The 23,830-nt window shown below is 43.2% G+C and overlaps 1 protein-coding gene across 2 annotated transcripts in view; it reads left to right on the plus strand.

Annotated features, from left to right (window-relative positions):
- Positions 1 to 23,182, plus strand: part of PPM1H (protein phosphatase, Mg2+/Mn2+ dependent 1H) — a 237,362-nt gene extending 214,180 nt beyond the window's left edge. The window contains exons 9-10 of one of the 2 annotated variants that reach the window (XM_058557737.1): positions 1,669 to 1,820; positions 18,504 to 23,182. In XM_058557737.1, the coding sequence (XP_058413720.1) occupies positions 1,669 to 1,820; positions 18,504 to 18,651 (300 nt within the window). In that variant the 3' untranslated portion in view covers positions 18,652 to 23,182. The remainder of the gene's footprint in view (positions 1 to 1,668; positions 1,821 to 18,503) is intronic. The other variant, XM_058557738.1, reaches the window with a different exon arrangement.
- The last annotated feature ends 648 nt before the right edge of the window (positions 23,183 to 23,830 follow it).

A 23,830-nucleotide genomic window follows, 5' to 3' on the forward strand; every position in this document is an offset into this window, starting at 1 on the left:
CATTTGAGAAGCACTGCTCTAAGACACTCAGGAACCACAGAAAATAAAGCAAAGGGGATTTGGTTGTATCTGTAGAGTGAAAATTGGACCACATGAGTTCAGTGGCCTGAGAATAGAATTCTGGCATTTGGGACTTTCCGGTCTGCTGTAAGCTTAAGATCCCCCCTCTTGTTTTTTTGATTTGGCCTCATAAGGCACAGTGCCTTCTCTAGAATGTAGACTGATCTTGAAGTGAACATGCCTTTTGAGAAAGTGTTAAAAGCCAGTCCATTATACCCCTGATGCTCCTCCCATGCACTGGGCCGTTAGCTAATTGTGACCATCTAGTTCACAGGCCACAGAGGCCTGGCACCTGGAGGCTGCTTTTCATCTGAGCTCATTTTCCAAGGGCTCTGTGTGTAGGTATGGGGCATTTTGTTGTTTTCTGCTGCTGGGTGCAGGCTGTCAGTCCATAGGACCAGCCCTGTGGCAGGGTATCACTGGCCTGGGCAAACCTTTATAAAACATGGGACGCTTGGCTTTCAAAGATGTGGATTTGAGCAGTCTGCAGGCCTCTTAGAATTGTATTCTCTCCAGATCTGAGATGACATAATGATGACTGTGTGTGATGGGGCCCACAGCTGCTTCCACTGCATCCTCCTTCCTCCCCACCCCCCTCTCCCCTGGCCTACAGCTCTCATTCAGTCTTGCTGTTAGAAAATAGGATTGAGTCATGAGGGGTGTTGAAGGAGCTAGAAGACTGATGACATTGACCTGCCTTTGTCCTCTGCTCAGGACGTGGTGGAGGCAGGGGCTGGTGCTGCCAACTTAGTAGAGAATAGCAATGAAATCCCCACTCTTCCTCTCTCCATCCTGCCAAAGGTGGGTGAACAGAGAGTGGTGGCCTAACCCAAATAAGGCTTGATTTTTATTCTTATTAGCTTTGCCAAGGTTGCTCTGTTCTTTTCAAAGAGTTTAGGTGATGTTGAAATATCCAAGTCATTCCAGGTACTAGGGATGAGGAAAGACTTAAAGTTTGCCAAGACACACTTTGGAGAGTCAGACTTAGTATGTATCCTTTGTAATTTAGGCTAGATCGACGCTCCTCAAACCTGAGTATAGCATCAGAGCCCCATCCTTATGTGAGATGAGTCTGGCCCCTTGGGCCTCAAATGGGTAAGCCAAAAGCTAACTCTTGTGAGTGCATTAAACAAAGTGTGTCTCCTTAGTCCTAGACAAATACATGTAGAGCAACTGCTGAGGATCTTAGCCTGGCCTTGTCTCCCCCACAGACTGAGAGCTCAGAAACAGAGAAATCTATTCATCTTCATACTCAGAGCACCTGGCACAGAGCAAGCCCTTAATAAATGTTTGTGGAATGGATGTGCAAAGCAAGGAAGGAATCAAGCCTCTGGCGGCTCTTCCTTCTGGCTAGCACAGTATTTATTGTAAGTCATTGTTCCTGCGTCATCTCAGGCATTACATTTTCAATTAATTTCTTCCTTGTCAACTGCTAAACCCACCTTCTGGGCCCCATGTGTCTGTACAGCAAGTCTCCAAAGCAGGCCACCTCTGAGCACGAAGCTTGCTAGGCTAGGCAGGAAAAGGGAAGTGAGATCAGAAGCCAGTTTGTTAGAGGGAATAATATGCTCCCAGCTTCTTAAGCAGGAGTATTCCTGTTCTTTTCAGGTAAGAGTCTACGATCTCTCCACATATGAGCATGGAGCCGACGACGTGCTGATCCTGGCCACAGATGGACTCTGGGACGTCTTATCAAATGAAGAAGTGGCGGAAGCACTCACTCAGTTTCTTCCTAACTGTGATCCAGATGACCCTCACAGGTCTGTGCATTTCTGTGATTGTAGGGTTGTTCCTCAAGCAGTCTCTCACGATGTCACTGAAATAAATAATAATCGTGCAGTTTTCATCATTCGTGATTTATAGCAGAGCTGAGAGGGGTGGTTAGGAACCAAACTGCAGAAGGGACTACATTTCTTAGTAGAGGTATTTTCACAGTCAAATAGAAATCCTCCTTAAATTGAACCTAGATGCAAGTGGTAAAGAATTTGATTTGTAAGATATTTCAGCAGCATATCTTTCTCATATTTTTCCTTCCTATCTTCCAAAGTGGGAATAATCCAATTTGTGATTCTCTTGATGAGAGTTATAGCAAATGCTCCCAGCATTGATTTTAATCCATTGGTAAGTTGTTTCCTTTGAGAAACATTGAGAAAGGAGAGAAACATTACAATAGGTATTCCTTTATACCGTATTGGCATGTAAATATCCTAAACAACCCTGAGTGACTCTCAGAAATAAAGAGAAATCCCCTCTGGAGAAAGGCCGCTTTCACTTAGAACACAAGGAAACCATTACCATGAGTAAAAGCCAACAGAACCAACAGAGAGCAGAGTCGGACCTGTAAATAACCTCATTCTTGAATTTTTCAGTCAAAAATATAAATAAATATTTTAACATGTTTCAGAAATGTTTTGTTTTTTTTTTTTAAGATTTTATTTATTTTTTTTCCCCCCAAAGCCCCAGTAGATAGTTGTATGTCATAGTTGCACATCCTTCTAGTTGCTGTATGTGGGACGCGGCCTCAGCATGGCTGGAGAAGCAGTGTGTCGGTGCGCGCCCGGGATCCAAACCCAGGCCGCCAGCAGCGGAGCACACACACTTAACCGCCAAGCCACAGGGCTGGCCCAGAAATGTTTTTAAAAGTATTGAAAATATGACCAAGGACAAGAGACTATAAAAATGGCTGCATAGATTTTGAAAATAAGCAAATGGAACTTCTAGAGATGAAAAACATAAAAATAGGAATTAAAATTTCAATAGATTAAACAGATTAGAGACCATTGAAGAGAACACTGGTGAGCTGGAAAATTGATCTGAATAATCCAGAATATGGCTCAAAGAGACAAAAAGTAGAGAAAATGTAAAATGAGATTAAGAAACTAGGAGGATGACCTAAGGTGCTCTAAATAGAATTTCAAAAGGAAATACTGTAAAGGTGAGAAGGAAAAGAAAAAGTTCCAGAATTGTTGAATGGTAGTAAACCTAAGAACCAGAAAGCCCAACAAATCTCAAGCAGAAGAAATAAAAAGAAAATTACAAGTAGGTATTTAACGATGAAACAGAACTTTAAACAAACAAAAAAATATATTAAAAGCAGCCAGAAAGAAAAACAAAACAGATAAAGAAGAGCTTTTAGAATGACAGCTGACTTTTCAAGAACACATTAGGATCCAAAAGATAGTGGAATTATATCTTCAGTTGGCTAAGAATTGAATAACTGTCAATTTTTAGAATTTTTATATGTAGTAAAAATATCAATAAAAAAGATGAAGTAAAGACATTTTAAGGAAAGTAAAAACAGGAATTTTACTGCCAACCAACCTCCAAATTCTAAAAGATGTACTCAGATAAGAAAAGGAAATGATCCCAGATGGAAGATCTAAGAAGTAAAATGGATTATTAAGCTAAGATATTAGTAAGTATGTAGGTATACTTAAACATACAGTGACTGTATAAAACAGTAAAAAGGATGTCTAATGTGTGGTATTAAAAACAATAGAATTAAAATGCTGAATAAAAATAGCATTATAAATTAGCAAGGAGGGATAGTAATCAGCTAATGTATGCTATGGTTCCATTTGAAAAGAGGCTGTGTTTAACTTTAGACTTTAAGTAAATGTATTTAAATAGCTAAGAAAACTACTAAAAGAATAGAAAGTATAACTTGCAAACTTTGTCGAGATAGAGAAAGAAAAAACCCACATGGAATTAAAAACCAAACTTCTAAACAACTTACTAATAAAAAAAATAATAATAAGGGCCGGCTCCGTGGCTTAGCGGTTAAGTGTGCGCGCTCTGATGCTGGCGGCCTGGGTTCGGATCCCCGGCACGCCCCAAGGCACCACTTCTCCGTCCAACCCAAGGCCGAGTCCCACGTACAGCAACTAGAAGGATGTGAACCTATGACATACAGCTATCTACTGGGGCTTTGGGGGGAAAAAAATGAATAAATAAAAAATCTTAAAAAAAAAAAATAATAAAAGTTAGAAATTACTTGGGCCTGAATAATAAAAGGAATACTATATATCAAAACTTTAAAGGCTGAATTTGGAGCCTTTTTTCCCCTAATTTAATGAGTCATGCATAGATGAGGACTCCACTCACCCCTGACCTGCCAGAAGTGACTACATCCCCTCCATGTCATACGGTAACTTTTTCCAAAGCCCTCCTCTGTATCACAAGAACTCCTACCCACAAGCTCCAGACTCCTGACGACAGAACAAAAAAAGAGACCCTTAACAATAGAGAAAGATGTTTCTCAGAGTAGGACCCCAGGGGCTGACCTGTGTTACTGGGCTATTTCTGTCTCTATTATCCACATAAACATGTAGAAAAGAATTGCTGTAACTTCAGGGATCTGAGAGGGCAACAAGTAGAGCTGTCTTCTTGTGGACTGTGTGTTCCTTTGCTCTGTGCAGGCTATTAAACAACTGTCCTAAGTTAAAAATTTAGGTCTGCAGTCCTTACTTCAACAGCAGCATCTGATTTAAGAAGAGAAAGCAGCATAATAAACCCAGGAGAAGTAATGGAAGGAAGAATTAAATATAATGAAATAGACAACAAATATACAATAAAAGTAAATGACAAAATTTGGTTCTTTAAAACAACTAACACATTAGGGAAATCCAAATCAAAACCACAATGAGATACCACCTCACACCCATGAGAATGCCTAGTTAAAAACACACGTGCACATGGAAAATTGCAGGTGTTGGTGAAGATGTGGAGAAATTGGAACCCTTGTGCATTGCTGCTGAAAGTGTAAAATGATACAGCTGTGGAAAATAGTGTGGTGGTTCCCAAAAAAATTAAACATAGGATTACCATATGATCCAGAAATTCCATTTCTGGAGTGGAATGGAATTGAATGGAACCCAAAAGAGGTGAAAGCAGGGACTCAAACAGATATGTGTACACCCATGTTCATAGCAGCATTATGCACAATAGCAAAAAGGTGGAAGCAACCCAAGCACCCATCGATAAATGAATAGATAAACAAAATATGCTATATACATACAATGGACTATTAATGAGACTTAAAAAGGAATGAAATTCTCACACATGCTACAAAATGGGTGGCCCTTGAAGACATTATGCTAAGTGAAATCAGCCAGTTGCAGAAGGACCAATATTGTATGATTCCATTTATATGAGATACTTAGAGTAGTAGACAAAGTCATAGAGACAGAATGTAAAATGGTGGTGGCCAGAGGATCATGGTAGGAGGATGGGGAGTTAGAGTTTAATGGGTACAGCATTTCAGTTTGGAAAGATGAAAAGTTCTGGAGATGAATGTTGGTGATGGTTGCACAACAATGGCAATTGCTTCTTGCACAAACAATTTGTGAATGTACTTAATGCCAGAGAACTATATTAATTGTAAATAAAATGTCAAATTTTGTATATTTTACCACAATAAAAAGTAATTTCTCAAAAAAAAGCAAATAAAAAACACTAACAGGGGGCCTGCCTAGTGGTTACGTTCAGCATGCTCTGCTTTGGCGGCCCAGGTTTGGTTCCCGGGTGCAGACCTACACCACTTGTCAGTGGCCATGCTGTGGTGGTGACCCATATACAAAATAGAGGAAGATTGGCACGGATGTTAGTTCAGGGTGAATCTTCCTCAGCCAAAAAAAACAAAACTAACGATGTAGATAAATTTTCCATAAGACTAATCAAAAAAAGAGGGAGAAGACAAATAAACAATATTAGGAATAAAAAACAGTAATGACTCTGATGCAGCAGCAATTAAATATAAAAGGATATTATGAATATATACATATTCGTTAATAGGAATATTGTAAAGATAATGATTCTCCCTAAATTAGTCTATAAAGTCAGTACACTTATAACCAAAACACCAATAGAATTTTCATGGAACTTCATAAGCTGATTTTAAGATGTATATGGAAGAACAAATTGCCAAGAAATGTTTGTGACATTTCTGTATGGGTCTTAACCCTTCTCAATATTCAGACAAAATCAGAATAATTAAGAGTGTAGAAAAATAAAAATTGGATCATTCTCTTACACCACACAGTAAAACCAAGTCCAGGTAAATTAAGACTTAACATGTGGGGGCCGGCGCCATGGCTTAGCGGTTAAGTGCATGCGCTCCACTACTGGCGGCCCAGGTTCAGATCCCAGGCCCAGGTTCAGATCCCAGGCGCGTACGAACGCACCGCTTCTCTGGCCATGCTGAAGCCGCGTCCCACATACAGCAACTAGAAGGCTGTGCAATTATGACATACAACTATCTATTGGGGCTTTGGGGGGAAAAAAAAGGAGGATTGGCAATAGATGTTAGCTCAGAGCCGGTCTTCCTCAGCAAAAAGAGGAGGATTAGCATGGATGTTAGCTCAGGGCTGATCTTCCTAAATAAATAAATAAATAAATAAATAAATAATAAACCAATCAATAAATCAATAAATAAATAAACCAATCAATCAATAAATCAATAAAAAAAACTTTAAAGACTTAACATGTGAAAGTCAAAATAAATAACTTTTACACGGTGGCACAGGAAGCTATCTTCATGATCTTACTCTAGGGAAGAATTTCTTCAATAAGACACAGAAAGCGCAAACAAGATTGATAACCTTGACTACGTTAAAATGACCAACTTTGTTTCTTCAAAAGACAACATATGTAGTGTGAAAGCAGTCATAGACAATACGTAAACAAGTGTGGCTGTGTTCTAATAAAACTTTATTTACAAAAACAGGCAGTAGGTCACAGTTTGCCAACCCCTGATCTAAATTTTACCATTGTGGCTATGTTATATGAAATGGACAAATGAAAAAATTTTAAGGGGAAAAAAAGAAGACAACATAAAGAGTAAAATGACAAACCAAGAACTGGGAGAAGATCTTTGCAACTTGCATAAGTGAAAAGGGATTGATATCCGTAAAATATAATGAGCTCTCACAGATTAATTTAAAAAACACAAAGAACCCAATAGAAAAATGAGCAAGAACCAAATAGTCATCACACAGAGGAAATTTAATGGCCAATAAATATCTGAAAAAACACTCAACCTCAGTAGTCAGAGAAGACTGAAGACAGCTTGGCATGCCTGGTCAAGTTGAGCATACGCATATCCTATAACATGGAGGTTCTCCTCCTAGATCTACACCCGGAGCAGTGGTTCTGAAAGTGTGGTCTTTGGGACCTGTGACATCAGCATCATCTGAGAACTTGTTAGAAATGCAAATCCTCAGGCCCCACCCCAAATCTATCAATAGGACTCCAATGGGAGGACCCAGCAATCTGCGTTTTAACAACTCATCCAGGTGATTCTGAGGCTGCTAAAATTTGACTTACGCAAAAAAAAATCCAAAGAATTTTTTTTATCACAAAAACTGGAAGCAACATACATGTCCAATCATAGGATGAATAAACAAAGAATAGAATACAGCTCAAAAAGGAATGAACCAAAGATGTGCTCATTAATAGGGAAGAATCTCAAAACCATAATGTTTAGTTTAATAAGCAAGTCATAGAAGAATATGCATATTATGATTCTATTTACATGAAATAGAAGACTGACAATATATTATTTAGGGATATAGATATTAAAACTATAACAAAAAGCAGGATAACCCAAAATTCAGGATAATGGTTACCTTGGGAGGACAGGTGGCAGAGAAATATGTGCTGGACGAGGGGCCACAGTGAGCTTCTGAGAGACTTACTGGTATGCTCTGTTCCTTTAGCTAGGTGGCAAGTACGTGACTGTGCATGTTATTTTTAAACTGTATATATGTTATATACAATCATTTGTATGTAAATTATGAGAGGCAGTGTAGTCTGGTGGTTAATAGTATGGAATCTAGGCTGACTGCCTGAGCTCAAATCCTAGTTCTGCCCCTTTGAGATTTGTGACCTTGGGGAAAGTTTCTTAACCCTTCAGTGCCTGAGATTCCTCATCTGTAAAATGGGGGTTCCAGTACTAACCTTATACATACAGAGAGAGTGAAGTGCCTGGTATATAGTGAGCCCTACTGGGTGTTTATTGTTGTTATTGTATGTTTGTTGCGTTTTTTGTATGTTTTATATATTTTACAACAACAAAAAAATTTCTTCAGGAAAAAGTGACGCTAAACTGTCTCTTTCTGGAATTGTTTGGTATAATTTTGCTCAGGTGCAAAGGAACTGATGGTACTGTACTTAAAGATTTTTTTATTTGAATTTGAATGTATTTTTCTTCTGTTTTTAGTTTTAATCTGTGTTATGTATCCTCCTCGTTAGCAACGTTCTCATGTTGATTTTCTCTGCTGTGGTCATTTTTCTAAAGCTCTGCAAAGCCAGCTGACAGGTATGAGGGAAAAGGCACGCCACACTTTTTTTTAATCTCTCCAAGCTGGCCTGGTCTTGCTCACTAGCCCGTCCCTCTCCATGGTGACAAATCTGCCTTCTGGGGAGTGGTAACCTCTGGGTAGTGCTGTCGCTGGGCAGGCGCATGCCAGGTCAGAGCGGGCTCACGGGTTCCTGAGAACTGCTGCCTACAGAGGCAGGGCTTACAGCGATGTCCGGGGAGCAGACAGGGCAGGAAAGACAAAGGTTTTCAGTTTGCCCTTCAGGGAAGATGGCAAACCAAAGCCTGCAGAAGAATCCTGTATCAGATCAGCGAATGAGTGAAAGGAAAGAGAGAGAATATCAGGCTGGAGATCAGAAAAATTCTGGCTGGTCCTTGAGATCTGAAGACCGTCAGAACTTAGAGGCGAAGGTTTTCTTCTTTGCCACATAACTCCCATACAGATTCATTCATTTGGGAAATATTATTAAGAATCTGTTTTATGAGCCATGGCCTGCTAGACATTGGGGAAAAAACTGTGAAGAAAATGGACCTGGTCCCTGCCCTCTTGGAGTTCAAAGTCTAGAGGGGGTTACAGAGGAAGCATAAGAAGTTACACCATGAGTCATTGAATCGAGGAGCCTAACCCAGAGCAAGTGGTGTTGAGAAAGCTTCCCACAGGAAGGGGTGTCCACACTACACCTGAAGAAGTGAGTATGCGTGAGCCAGGATTGTAGGGGTGAGGTGGACTTGGGGAAGGAGAACGTGGAGCTTTCAAAGAACTCAGTGGTCAGTATGGCTGACTGGGCTGGGTGTGGGGTCGTGTCGACGGATGAGGTGTGAGAGGCAAACGAGTAGGGTCCTGTGGGACCTTATGCTCTCACAAGGTTAATGAATGTGAAATTAGTTGTAAGAAAGGAAGTTTGTGACAATGATATGGAATTTGTGTAATTCATTCATTCTGATCCATAGTCAGAAAACATTCTGTACAATCGGGTGGTGAAAACATGAGATGTGGATTGTTTCTCTGCCCTTTTGTGCTCCTTAGTAATATAAACCATATTGGGAAAGCACAGAAACTTAATTTATTTCAAACTCGTGACTTAGGAATTATGTAAAATGATGTTCTCTTTCACGTGTGTGACATATTTGCACATACCTGTGTGTGATTTGGAAGGAGGGCACACACTCATGCCCCAGCTTAGTGTGTCTCCTCGAGGGGCCCATGGACAGAGAGCTCAGTCCTAAAAGTGGAGGCAGGGGGTTGCCTGCTGGTGCCCTCCCAACCGGGAGCCGTTCCGATCTTGTCATGCAAAATAGAAATATGAGTGGAAGTCATCCTGGTAAATTTTTTTTTAAAAAAAACATAATTTCCGTGATGAAGAAAGACCCACAATAATTTCAGAGGCTCTATGAGCCCTTCCTCGGCCAGAAGGATTCATTTTTCCCCAAATGTAGCCCAGGACACAGGTTTGCCTACTTAATCATGGGGGCGGGGAGAGTGGAGGGTTCCCGGATCCAGGCCTGAGGAGGTGGACCAAATGAGTTCAGCCCGTTGTTTGATGGAGAATGGGAAAGGAAAGCTGTACCCCAAGGTGGGCAGCCTGGGAGAGGGAGGGCAAGCGAGAAGAACAGATGTTTCTTCATTTGAGGTCCTGAAGGGGCCTGTTTTACTTTGAGTTTTGCCAGGTTTGCCCGGTTTAGTCTAGAAATTTAGCAGGACAGAAAGAGGCAGCACGCTGGCCCTGTGACAGGCAGCACTTCCGGGTTTTGCCGTTTGATCAGTTGGCTTTTATTTATGTTACGTGTAGGTTTTTTCTTTTCCTTTTCTTCTCACTGACAGCCGTCCTCAACAAATTGCCAGCACTGTCCTCCTCTGATGACATCCTTCCCAGTGAGAAACTTCAAACAGCGTCTCCCCCTCCGGAGTGTGTTGTTGGGGAAGAGGTGGTTAGCATAGAGATACGTATGTGAAGTTCTGACTCTCCCATCCTCTCGGGTGGAGTTGGGGTCAGATGAGCTGAGTGATCTTCTTGACCTCAGTGCATCTGCTGCTTTGAACTGTCTCGACAAAGGAACCAGAAAATTAAAAGGAGGCTTTGTGGACAAGCCTGAATATGAGTGCGGTGGGTTTTTCCTTTCTTTCTTTCCTTTTTATTGGAGTATGCCCTCCAGTGTAGCAGGGCTGGCAGTTCCGTGAATCTTTGTGGGGTTGTGAAATGAACCGTTCATAGAGAGTATACCAAGCTAACATCCTAGAGTCAGGTGGCTGGAAGTCATGGGGGTTGGACTGCGCAACATGTAGTTCTCTATAATTCCAATAAGGTTCTCTTTTGAGGCCTAAACATCCTGCACAGTTTGGAGAGGGTGCTCAGAGGAAGGCCTGGAAGGGGTTTTCTGAGCAAGATGTCTGGGATTGACTAGCCCCTCTGTAAGACTGGAGGTTTGGTGGTGGGTCTCCTGGAAAGAATATTCAAAATGGAGGCCAGTATGTAAACAGTCAAAGAAGATGCTTAATATTTTGTCAGAAAGGAAGAAATTGTTAATGTTACTAAACGGGAAGGGTGTGGGCAAAGCTGAGAGGAACTAGGACTGAAGAACAGTTAAGACGACGTGAAAACATGACGTGGATTCCCAACCCACGTGCCCAGGCAGAACTCTGCAAGGCTCTGCCCACTCCTTCACTTCCCAAAACCTGTCTGTGGAAACCTCGCCTTTGTAAGTTGGAGCTAATGACCCTCAGTCCCCCTGCCATGACAGTCGAGGGGCTTATTATGGGGTATTAAATCTGTAAGTACCAATATACCATAAACTCCATCCAGCATTTCCTTAACGAGAGAAGGCTTCTTGATGCTCACGCTTCGAATGTCGTCCTTCACATCCGTGCTCTGACGGCTCAGCTGACTGTGTGCCTTGGTAAGGAAAAGATTAATCAGTGGAGAGATAGTAGTAAGACACCCGCCAACACTGACAGTGGGATCCTAATGCGCGTATTAAATGCTAGTTTGTCTTACCTTGATAACATGAAATTTATTTTGGCAAAAGACAAGGGTTCTTCTCGTGAAATCCTTCTGTGAGTTAGCTGAACTCATTTCTACCAGTAGCATACCAACTCATTTCAAAACCAGCGGTTTTGAAAAATTGTTTCAAATACAAAAAGGGAGTGTTCCCCCACTCCACCCCACCTCCATATCAATTACAGGTTTTAAGAACAAGTTCCCATGTTTGAAGACTAGATAAAATCTGCATTTTGCTTTCTTTTGCAATGTTGAGCAGATACAGATCCCTGGGAATCTGGAAGTCAGCCTGCGATCCTGCCCATGGCAGCCTCTGAACAGCACCCAGCCAGGCCCATCTTTACTTCCTCAGGGCAGTTGATGTGGCCCTTGGAGCAGAGCTGTGTGGCCACTTAGCTGGGACATCGGGGCATTCTAAAGGGCTTGCCAGGGAGGACGGAGAAGGAAATGCTCTATTATGTCCCCTCATATTGAAGTGTTGTTGTTTGGGATTCGAACTCCAAATAAACATGCACCACCTAAGAAACCAGAAGCCGGCGCCAGGGGCAGAGAGGTGAACGAGGCCTGGCGGGTGCTCCCAGCCTCTCCTGTGGGGGTGGGGAGCTCTCCCCAGTCCGTGACCTTGTGCCTGCGGGCACACAAACCCACAGTGGGCACAGTGACAGTGTCGTGGACAGCAGCTGCCATGATTCCAGCGTCTCAGGGTGTCCGCCTGAGTGGAGTGGCCGCACCCTGGGCAGAGGACAGAAGCTGGCCGGAGCAGTGAGCCTAAGACGGGCCTCCTCCAGGACGAGTGCTGGTTGTTCCCAGCACAACAAAGAGCCCCCTCCAAGCCACCCCCCACCTACCGGTCGCCAGAGATCCCTGCCTGCCAATGCTCCAAAGTTTGGGAGAGCCTTCTACCTCGTAAATCTCAGAGGCCTGCTCAGAATTCAGAGAGGATTCCTCCTCCTGTTCCCATCACTCTGTTACTGCGGGCCCTCGGCAGAGGGAGGCTGCCTTTTACATGCAAATACTTGGAACCCATTGATTCCCCAGTTCCTGCCGCCCACCTTCCCTCTTGTAAGACCCTGGCTGTACCATCCAAATGGCAAGTAGAAGTTCCCACCCTACTAGAACTATTAAAGACTTTAAGGCATGGTTACCACCTGAGGCCTGAAGTGGACTTATTTTTGACACTCCAGGGCTGATTCAGATGTAGTCTCGTGGGAAACAGACTCTACAAGAGGTAGATGACTTAAGGCAAAACTCTTGGGGAGGTAAAAAGGCATTTTACGTCTGATGAGGAAAACAGTGGCTAGTGTTTACTGACCCCTGACCCAGTGCCCGGCGCTGCGCTGAGTGCTTTACGGAAGGCTCTGGTTTGTTCCTGGCAGGAGCCTTTGAGGTCTGCCCTATCGTTATTCCAGGTTTTTAAGTAAGAAAAGAAAGGCTCCAAGAGGCTAGGGAATTTTTCCAGAGCCACCCGTCTGGGCAGTGGTAAAGCCAGGACTGGACGACAGGCCCCCCAGGCCCACACCCCGAGCCCTTTGGGGCCTCCACTGAAGAAGTGAAAGGGCACGGCCGTGGCAAGGGCAGCAGAGACAACTGAGGGTCTCTTTCTCGGTTTCCTTCCAGCCTGATGTTAGTGTCAGAGGTTGTGAAAAGAGCGTCTGGCCCTCCCACAGTTCTTCAGCTCTCTTCCTTTTTGTTCTTCCCTCCCCTGTTGTCCTTTCTCTGCTCCTGCCCCCTCAGAGCCCGAGGAAGCTTCTGAGCCAAGCCCTGTGACATGCGTCAGCTCAGATCCCTCTCCACAGCCAGTTCTTTCAGCAGAGCTTTGCTGATCAATACTGAAAGCTTCAGCCAGAGAAGACAAATGTTCTCAAAATACAAAACTTGTCTCCAGGGAGACTCTTCCTGAGGAGAGAGTGAGTACTTCAAACCACTCCCGCAGTGCTCTGAGGCGTTGTGTCATGGCCCTGCAGCTGCTCCATACCCAGCTTCCAGAACCCCCAGGCCCCTCAGCCTGCCTAGTGGTCCTGGCCAGTGTATGACGGAATCCATTCCCTTTCACTGCCTTCAGCTGCCCCATATTCTTCTTTGCTACTCTTCTGTATATTCTGTGCTTATATTCCATGGTTTGACTCAGATTTCCTCCTGCTGCTCCTTACACCCTCAGTCTATGGTACGTGTCCTTGTAGGCAGCCTCAGTACCAAAATCAGTAGAGCCCTCCTATTTTACTGCCACGTTAAGCAGTTTCTTTCATTGTCACAAAAACCAGGCAGCCCTTGACAGGTAGAAATTGGAGGAGAACAAAATGGGAGAGAGGAGAAGCGGGTCTTTCCCTCCAGAGAAAGTTGCTGCTTCTTGCACAGTCTTGATGGAAAGCATCCTCACAATAGTTTCATACCTGGGGCGAGTTGGCTCTTGAATATGGATGCTAATGAGCTCCAGAATGGCTTCCAGCCTGGCTGGATATCAGAGCTGGGGCAAAAAACCTTCTCCCAAGAGCTGGTTCACAGTGGTGAAATTCACAGTGGTGAAAAAAGTGTCATTGAAATAAAGTAACTCACAGAATGGCTTGAATAGTAAACTGCTAAAGCAGGAATTAGTGAACTGAAAGATATTACAGAGAGATTAAAAAAGAAACAAGATAGAAGTTGAAATCTGGAAGGTAAATTGAGACGATCTAATAGGAGAAACTATAAAATTATGGAGAAAATATTAAAAAAAAAAAGAGCAGAGGCAATATTCAAAAAGCTCATGGTTGAGAATTTTCCAGAATTAAATATCTTCTCAGATTGAAGGAATAAAACTAATTTCCACCCACGGTAAATAAAAAGGAATCCTCAGTGTTATGTCTTAGTGGAACTTCATACCAACATCAACAAAACAACAACAATAAAAATTTTAAAAGCTACCAATGAGAAAAGACATTTTCTTGTAAGGAAATGATACAAGGTAGACTTCTCCTCAACAAGAGAAGTCAGAAAAACAAATGGAATATTATCTCCAAACTGCCAAGGGAAAGTAACAGTCAATCTAGAACTCTGTACCCATTAAAGCTATCATCCAAGATTAAAGGCAAAAATAAACGTTTTTGTGGCCCAAAGACTGGATGAGTTCATCCCTCACGGACCACTGTTAAAAGAATTACTAAAAATGTACTTCAGCAGAAGGAAATCAAATCCAGAAGGAAAGTATGGACTTCAAAAAGCAAAGAAGTTAGTATGTTGGTTTATTTACATAAGTATAGATCAACTTATGTATAGATTACATAAGTAATGACAACTAATAGAGGCTTAGAAACAAGGTGAAATTAAAATCTAGGCAGTAACATGAAAGATGAAAGAAGGCATTCTAAGATCCTTTTATTTTCCAGAGTGGGACATAAATATTGATTAACTTACATATTAAAAACTTAGGCATAACTGCTAAAAGAACAGAAATAAACTATCACTTCTAAACCAGTAGAGGGAGAAAACAGGTATTAAAGAAAGCAACCAATGTGACAGAAAACAAGAATGAAGAAAAGAAAAGAATTTATTTCTATAATAAATAGAAAACATAAAATAGGTTATATATATGTCTATGTATGAATGATGGCAAAAATAAGTTCAGATATGTCAGTTTTTACAATAAACATTTATCTCACATCTTAATAACTGTGGGGTTAGATTTTGTTTTAATCAGCCATGTACCACTAATGAAATATAGTTAACATAATGCAAAGTTTAGAAGTCCTACTCTGCCTTGTGGATTTTATTATTCAAAAATATCAGGGTGAGAAGGGAGCATTGAAAATGACTGATTTCTTGCCTACCAGACTGAGGATAGCATAACTAAGGATGATAGATGGGGAAGTCCCACCTTGGAAATGAAAATAAGTTAACATTTATTGACTTCTTCCTAAGTCTTAATTGGGGCCTGCCAAGGAAATTAAGAAGGAGCCAGAGAGAAGAACTTGTACCATTTGTCATGGAAACCCAGACACAGGAGGAGAACTTGGAGTGTGTAATGGGTAGAAGCCCCTCCCCCCAAAAAATAAAAGGAGAATTCAAGAAGAAAAGACAGGAGACATCAAGGATAAAGAAGATGGTGAGCAGTATCTTTGCTGGAGAATGATTGAGCAGAATGAGTATTGAGTATTAAGAAGAAGTTTTTAGGTCCAAGTGTAAGAGGCCAGATTAGTACGGTATTGGGCCTACTGTTAAGAGATTAAGGAAGAAAAAAAAGAAGTAGAAATTGAGGAAGCAAGAAGAGATTTCTGTCTCAGGAGGTTCAGCACCTATGGGAAGACAGAATGGGTGGTAAAGAGAAATGCAGGCTCAAGAGAAGTTACCTTGGAATAGGCGATAACCACTTTTAAGAATAAAACCTTAGTTATCTAGAGTCCTCGGGGAAATGAGTTTCCTGGGTAACCATCTTTTCTAGGTGGCCTAACGCTGCTTTTTAAAATACCAAAGCTAATTTTGACCATTTTAAAATGCCCAAAGTCACCAGCAATAGCAGTGTCAGGGTGGTCTCTTGCCTTTTACTATGAATGATAGTCTTTCATGACTTAAATAAAACCAGTTGGACGTGGTTTAACCCTGTTTGATCTCTCAGTTACTGCCCTGTGAGTGCAGCACCTGTTGAGGCCTGGAGGACTCTTTGCCTCTGGACTAGCCACAGATAACTTTCTTGAGTTCTTTTGTCTGTTCTTTGACATCTTGGAGTATCTTTCTTTTACTGTTGGCTGTCTTTTCTTGTAACTTGCCATAATTTTTTGTATCTAGTCTGCTCATGCGCTGGGTTGAGGCGTGTCCAGCCCTGACAGATGAATCTACTCAGTATATGGACTCAGCCAGGTTTCTGAACTTGAGAGGCTAAGGTCCAGACCCTGGTCAGTCACCAGGATAATCACCGTCCCCCTGATATTGCTGGTAGCCTTTCCCTGTGTGGTTCTGGCTCAGAGAGACAATCTCCTATAAAACCAAGAGTAACCTGGGGTGAGCGTCTGAGAGACTTTCCTAATATAGTACATGAGCTGTGCTCTGTGGATTTGGGAACAGTTATCTGGCTCTTTAGCCAGAGGCCTCTTTGCAGTCCTCTCTCTTTTATTTCCTGATCTCAGTGGGAGGAGTACCCTCAGAGAGGGCTGACTGGCTGCGTCTTCCCTCGAGGGTAACTCAGAGATTTCTGCCTCACAACTGATTAATTCTCTCAATACAGATAGAAAAAGAGGATGTCTCTCCTACCCACCTGCCTCCCATCCTTCAGGAGGAAAGGTATTTATTTTATATTAATTAAAACAGCCTCTCCTCTGCCACCTCTAGTGTGTGCTACACTTCTCTCGCTACCTGGGCTGGACGAGTAGACTTGAGTCAAGGACTTTCCAGTCAGGTGCTGTGTAATGACGTTTCGGTCAACGACAGATCACATACGCGACGGTGGTCCCGTAAGATCAGTACCATATACCCTAGGTGTGTTGTAGGCTGTACCATCTAGGTTTGTGTAAGTACTCTCTGTGATGTTCGCACAACGATGAAATCACCTAACGAAACATTTCTCAGAACGTATACCCATCGTTGCACGATGCACGACTGTACAACCTGGAGTCTTTACAATCCTGAGATCCTTTGCTACAGACCTTGTTCTTAAATCTAACAACGGGGCTAGGGTGCAGGTCTCTTTTTAATGTGCGAGTCAGTAAATCCATAAGGGCTTTTAAGAGAAGAAATGCGAGAGGTTTCTGGTGTTCTAAATTCCATAACTCACTGTTCTGAAGGCAAGGCAGAGACGTTCCAAGTGGGGAAAGGCCACTAGTAATAGCAAGGTGGTGTGATTTCCAAGGGGCCTTCCTTACGGGGTGACATTTATTATCTTGTTGATTTACCAGCATCTGGCTTTTAGCCTTTCAGGTTCGGAAACTGGTTTAATCAACATACAAAGAGCAGATTCATTATCAGAACTGGGCTCACCTGAACCAAACTTACGACACTGATTTGTGAACCCAAGTGCCAGGTGACGTTTATACAGAGAAATATAACTGACTGATATCCTTAAAGTACAAATGACTAGCTCATTCTTTCCTGTAGGAAAGGCAGGCAGGGCGGGCAGATCACACAGGGCGGCAGATCACAGTCAGGTCATTTGATGATGAAATCAGAATAAAAGTAAATCATATATGTTTAATGGCATAGGCTAAGAGAGCAGTCCATCCACACTAAATACTGTCCTAAAGTGGCACTCAATTTCTTTGAAGTCTGTCAGTTAAGACTCTCTCTGCCCTGATCACTATTTGGGTAAACACCCACCAATGTTTTGTCTCATTTTTTAAAGGCTCAAGGCTAACCCTGGCCCACACCCACCCAGATCACCTCCCACATTAGTCTGTCTCTAGATTTTAATACTTTCAATCAGCTTATAGCATAGTCATTCTTTTCCTTTGAATTTACAGTTTAAATCTCAATGAGCGATCTTGTTTGCAAACTCTTGGGGGATCCCTCACTGTACCCCCATTGGCCAAGAGGGTGGCACTGATAAGGGGAGCTGGGGCAGCTCACCCTCACCAAGGCTCATCGGTCACTTACCAAAAATCCCCTTCACGTTTTTACTATATTCCTATGCTATGTATACTGTTATTGATATTTCTCTTTCAATCAACTCACTTTTTAGAAACAAATTTATTTTAAAAGGAGATTTACCCCTACCATAAATGGAAAATGACTATCCTGTGTCCTAAAAGGAATATGGCCCTAAAAATAAGCATATTGAAAACAAAAGCTCTTATTTTTCCCCATGTACTCTTTTGGCTGGACACTGCTTGCCATGGAAAGCTCTGAGCCTGAGCGGATCCGTGTTAAAGATACACTAGCAGCAAACTGAGGGTCTCCTTGACATCATCAAAAACCTCAAGAGGACTGAGCAGTGGAACAATTGAGGAGGTTGTTTAATGTACGTGGTACCTTGTCCATCTAACACCTAAACAGTAATCTCACGTTAGGCGTCCCACATTTTGGGGAAAGTGACCTATGCTTTTTGTGAGTTTAAGGGTGTTTGAGAACTGTTCACACAGCTGTAGTGATGCCTCCTTCCCAGCGTCGCCCAACTCCAGACTCTGCCTGATGCCACGCTGACTGGCTCATTCCTGCTTCTCCCTGCACAGGTACACACTGGCGGCTCAGGACCTGGTGATGCGTGCCCGCGGCGTCCTGAAGGACAGAGGATGGCGGATATCCAATGACCGACTGGGCTCAGGAGACGACATCTCTGTATATGTCATTCCTTTAATACATGGAAACAAGCTGTCATGAAAACGGCCCAGGGCATTGGGAGGACAGCAAGGGAGAAAGCTGGGATGCTTCTTGGCACGGCGGGCTGGGAAGGGCCCCAGCAGAGTTCCAGGGGACGCCACCTCTTCCCAGCCCAGGTGGGGAGTCTGCTGCCAAGAGGCCTCGGGCTGTGCTTCAAGAGGACTTTTAGGCTTCAGTTTCCTCTTTGCTAACAGGCCTAGATACTCAACAAGAGCGCAACAGGAAGGCTGCTACTGAGTGCTGTATTTCCTTTGGTTCCTTTCATAGGCCTCCTCGGTGGTCGCTGCCTGTTTCGGGCACATACATCAGATTTATTTTGTCTAGAGTAGCTGGGGCAGCCGTTTTCAGGTATAACTGGCAGAAGACTCTTCGGCCTGTCAAGCTGCCAACTTCTCTACGGGTTAAAAGTGCTGCATTGGAAAGTTGGGGGTCACGCCTCGGAAAGTGTAAGCACCCACCTTCTAGTAAGCCTGAGATTTATTTCAGGGAACGCTATCTGTGTGTGTGTGTGCACGTGTGTGTGTGTCTTTATTCTTTTATGGTGATGGTGGGGTGAGGCGAGATTTTTTCTTTTTTGATACTCCTTGAATCTTCATTGTTTTCCTTCCATAGAACAGGCTTGGACTTTCCAAACCCTTGCTGAGGAATGTGTGTGTCAAAGTCTGGCCCAGGCTGTCCCCATATCCAGTAGCCCAGACCACCCAGGCAGCCTTCTGGAGAAGTGCCCTGGCTGAGAGAGGGCAGTCTTTGTTGTGTAACAATTTGTACCTGAGTTGCATTTTCTCACCAAATCAGTGTGTTTTCATGAAGATATGGGTGTTCGTTGCACCAACGGTTCCTCTCTTGTCTTTAAGGGTCCCCCTTGTGTGGCTTGAGGTTTCTCTCTGAGAGTCTGGGTTTTCGTTTCTGGAATGGTTGGCCCTCCCCCACCTGCTGTGCCGTGGGGACACAGGTGAAGCAGTGTTTAATAGAGCAGTTTAGGAAGTTCCCTGTATCACTCAGTTCACCTCACCTCCTTTGAGAAGCGTTCCTCCATTTTGGATCAGGGTTCTGTGGGCCGTGACTGTCCCCAAGCCCACTCCCAACAATGAGGAAACATCAGAGTTCTGTCAAGAGCAGCAGTTCTACTCTCCTCATCCTCTTTGGGCAAGTCCCACTCAGAATGGCTGTTTGATCAAAGTGGATTTGAAGTGGGTTGACTGGTCATTCTCATGCTATGTGCTCTGTTCTTTCTCCACGGAATCACGTCCCAGCCACCCAAGAACTCAGACCCTGTTCCCACTGTCACTTCACCTCTGAGTGTTCCTCACAAGAGCAGCAGCGGCAGAAGCAGCGGACACTAGATCTACCCGCTGCTTCTCTGCCGGGAGGGATCACAAAACACATTTTTAGACGGCACTTTTCTCTCTCAGGCAGACCACTGCTCTGCACTAGGGGGCCTTGTAGAGCAACTTCCAGTCTTCCTGCAGACCTGTGGTGTCTTCACCATCTTGACAACTTTGTGTAATTAAAACATCCTTCCCACTCAATAAAGAAAAAGGTCATTGGTGTGATCCCCAGAAATGCTAGAGAGCCGATTCCAGTTCTCACGTTTGTTTGAATCCCTTCCCCAGAGGAGAGGAGAGAAACCTTTCCTCCGGGAGAGTTTATTGCCTGCATTCCTCGAGTTGTAGCTATTTCCTTAGGAAAGGCCTGAAGCCTTCCTACTCAGGAATGAATTCATCCACAGTGTGGAAACAATGCCCTGTCTGGCCGGTGAAGTATTGTGGGAGTTCACCCACCAGGTGTTTGCCAAAACATTGCCTGGGAAGAACTGGACTACCACCAGGAGTCATCTTCCTCTGACAGCTTCCCTCCTTCTTCAGTAAATCTTAGCTACCCTGAACATCTCTGTGGGGAGAAGTCTGTGGTAAAGCGTTTGCTTCTCCGGCACAATATGATGCTATGGGAAAACGTGCAGGCACCCTGCAGCAGTGTGGTCCACTTTCTGTTCCCGCGCTGGATCTCAGAGTCACGTACACATTGGAAACTTGAGAAAGTTGTTATGGAGGACTGATCCGCCACAATCTTTGGGAAGCTGTCCTCACAAGCAATCGCCTCTCTCCCGTGTTCCCATTGCCTTTCTTTGTTTCCTTTCCTGGGCTTCTCGCTGGGTCCTACCTTGAGCTTCTCTATCCAGCCACCAGAGTCAGAGTTTGGCTGTAGGCATCATATCAATGTCACGACAACCTTCTCAATTCACCAATTCATTTACTGCCAAGGCATGTTTCAGGAAAAACTCTGGAACCCCCTTATTCACTTTACCCTAAAGTCTTGAGTATTTAGTCCTGCTGGTTTTAGTTAAGAGAGGTATCTAGCAATTCTTTTCATAAGCCCCCTTGGGTGGAAAGATCTTACTAGCAAGCTGAAGCCATGTTTCTGTTTGAGGGGTGGGAGGAAAACAACAAAGGAGATGAATGAATCAAATGTGGAAAAATGGTTTGTTAATGCCCGTAGCAGATCTACTGAGCACTGATATTGCTCTGTGAATTGAGCTTCCCTGCTTTTGGCCTTATTTTTCACCCAGGCCCCATGGCATTCCATCCCAGGGCAGCAACTGTGTCTATATAACGGGTCAGCCCTTGGAGTATTCCTGGAAAGGTCAAAAGGCAACATGCTCAAAATTCTGCAGAATATATTTATACATGGGTCTGAAATCTTATGTAACTGACTTATAGCCAAATCCGCTTGCCCTAATGGCCTCAGAGGAAGTCTTGTTTAATAAAAAGCTTTTGATTTCCTAGTCAAGTCTTTATGGTTGTCTTGGGGTGCGTGTGGCCACTTCCTCTAATGAAAGGCTCTTTCAGTTCTAAACCTCTTTGCTGGGCTGGCCCCTGCTCTTCGGAATATTTGGAGACACTCTTTTCCTTAAAGGGAGCAAACTCGCACTCTATCCACACTCTGCAGCATTGTGCCAGGCAACACGCAAACCTTTGTTCTCGTAACACCTGAAATCAGAACAGCGCCAGCAGCCAGAGGGGTGGAGGGTGTGTTCTGTGGTGGCCGTGCTTAGCCAACGGCTGTTCTTGGGGCGGGAAGGGAGAAGTGAAAGTGCTCAGCTGTCTAAAGCCAAAAAAGTGGGCATTTTAGTTATTTCCCACAGTATACAGCTTTGGGGAATTTGGGGTGTTTCATTTTTTAATTCCTAGTAACTTACCTCCTCCACGGGGCTGCGTGCAGTCAGCTGTGCTCACCCTCTGCTTCCTCCTCTGAGTATTCACTCACTTCTCAGGAAGCATCGTGATGACTGTGGGCAGGGATGAGAGTCCCAGTACTCAGGGCTGGCCTCAGATCTTGGCCGTTCGGTGAGGGTGTTCAGTTTACCAAGAGCACAGGCATGGAAACTCTCGGGAAAAATCTCCCAGATCTTTAAAATTCCTATTCTCCTCTTGATCTCACCTCCTTCCTCATCTGCCCATCAACTTTATTTAGAAGGCCTCCAGTGGTCAGTGTTTGCTTTCCACCACACTTTGAGGATCTAACCTTTCCTTAAGTGACCCAGCGGCTCCATTGTTTTCTGAGTGACTGTGTTAGGCTTTTATGAGTCTATTTTCAGTAAGTTAGTGCTTCTGGGACACCTGAGAAAGCAGTGAGAGTCATTTTCTGTGCAGAGAACAACCGGGCTGACCCTCAAAGTTACCAGATCTAAGAAAATCGTGAAACAGTCTCTGGCCACAGGACAGAATTTTACATTAGGAACTTGGGTTTTTGAGGACTTAGAATTGCAGAGAAATGTTGCAGCCTGCACGCCATAGCCCACCTTGCTGAGCAGACTTTGGTTTTGTGTGGGCGATGTGGCTTCTGTGTGTATACTGGGATTTTTCAAAAGACACTAGCTGAGCAGCCGACTTGCCTCTCGTGTGAGCACCATGGGGCTCTATGTCACGTCTGAGGGCCAGTCTGCGAGTACTGCTCTTTGTAATCTGCGATGGTATCTGTGTAAATAGCTTTCATTTTTCCTCTGCGTGTTAGATGAAGTTTTGTTCATGTAGCGACCAGGTAGACAGTGACCAAATGAGGCTGTAAATGTGCTGTTGTTTCCTACCGTGATGTACTTGAAGGAGAACCTCGTGTCCTCCACTCTTCCAATCTTCTGGAGTACTCTGTGTTTGTTCTGGTAGTTCTAAGGTTACTCTTTCTCTCCTGTTTTGCCTCCATTTTGTTTGTTTCTTCTGGAGACCCTGGGAGGCCCCCAGTGGAGATCATTTGTAAGGAATGTATCATAAGGTGTGGGTTTCCAAAATACCCTACGTACAGTGAATGAGAGGAATCTGCCTGAAAATGGTTTCAGAACTGTGTACCTTTATGTTTGTGATTGTGAAACCTTGACTTTTGTAACCCAAAAATGAAAACTGTTCAGTAAAGGGGATCTATTTTGTGTGTTTTGAAACTTAGGTGCAATGTTCCCTGGAAAAAGCTGAAGAAATGTGTATGCTTGATGACATTTTAAAATAAAAAATATATATATGTATATAGGACACCTTTAGCAAAATTTCTGCGTGTCATTTCTTTTAATTCATTGTGAAGTGTCTTCATATCGGGTAGTGGAATGATATAAGAGTGTCATGGCCTGTGTGGAGTTATCAACTGTGAAAATCAAGAGGGAATGGATGCCAACACTATAAATCTTCACAGGACTAGCAGTAAAGGCCGTACAGCTCAACAATGCCTCTAGAAGAACCACCGTGGATATTATTCCCAAGAAGTTTTTTTTTTTAACTGAGATATAATTGACATACAACATTATATTAGTTTCAGGTGTACAACATAATGATTTGATATTTGTATATATTGCAAATTATCACCACAGTAAGTCTAGTTAACATCTGTCACCAAACATAGTTACAGAATTTTTTTTCCTTGTGATGAGAACTTTTAAGATCTATTCTCAGCAAATTTCAAATATGTAATACAGTATTATTAATGATAGTTGCCATGCTCTACATTACATCTCCATAACTTACCTTATAATTGGAAGTTTGTACCTTTTGACCCCTCTCACCCATTTCGCCCACCCCCACCAACCCCCTCTGGCAAGCACCAATCTGTTCTCTGTATCTGTGAGCTTCTTTGTTTGTTTAAGATTCCACGTATAAGTGAGATCATACGGTATTTGTCTGTCTCTGTCTGACTTATTTCA

The sequence above is a fragment of the Diceros bicornis genome, chromosome 17 (genome assembly GCF_020826845.1).
Source record: "Diceros bicornis minor isolate mBicDic1 chromosome 17, mDicBic1.mat.cur, whole genome shotgun sequence".
Taxonomy (NCBI): domain Eukaryota; kingdom Metazoa; phylum Chordata; class Mammalia; order Perissodactyla; family Rhinocerotidae; genus Diceros; species Diceros bicornis.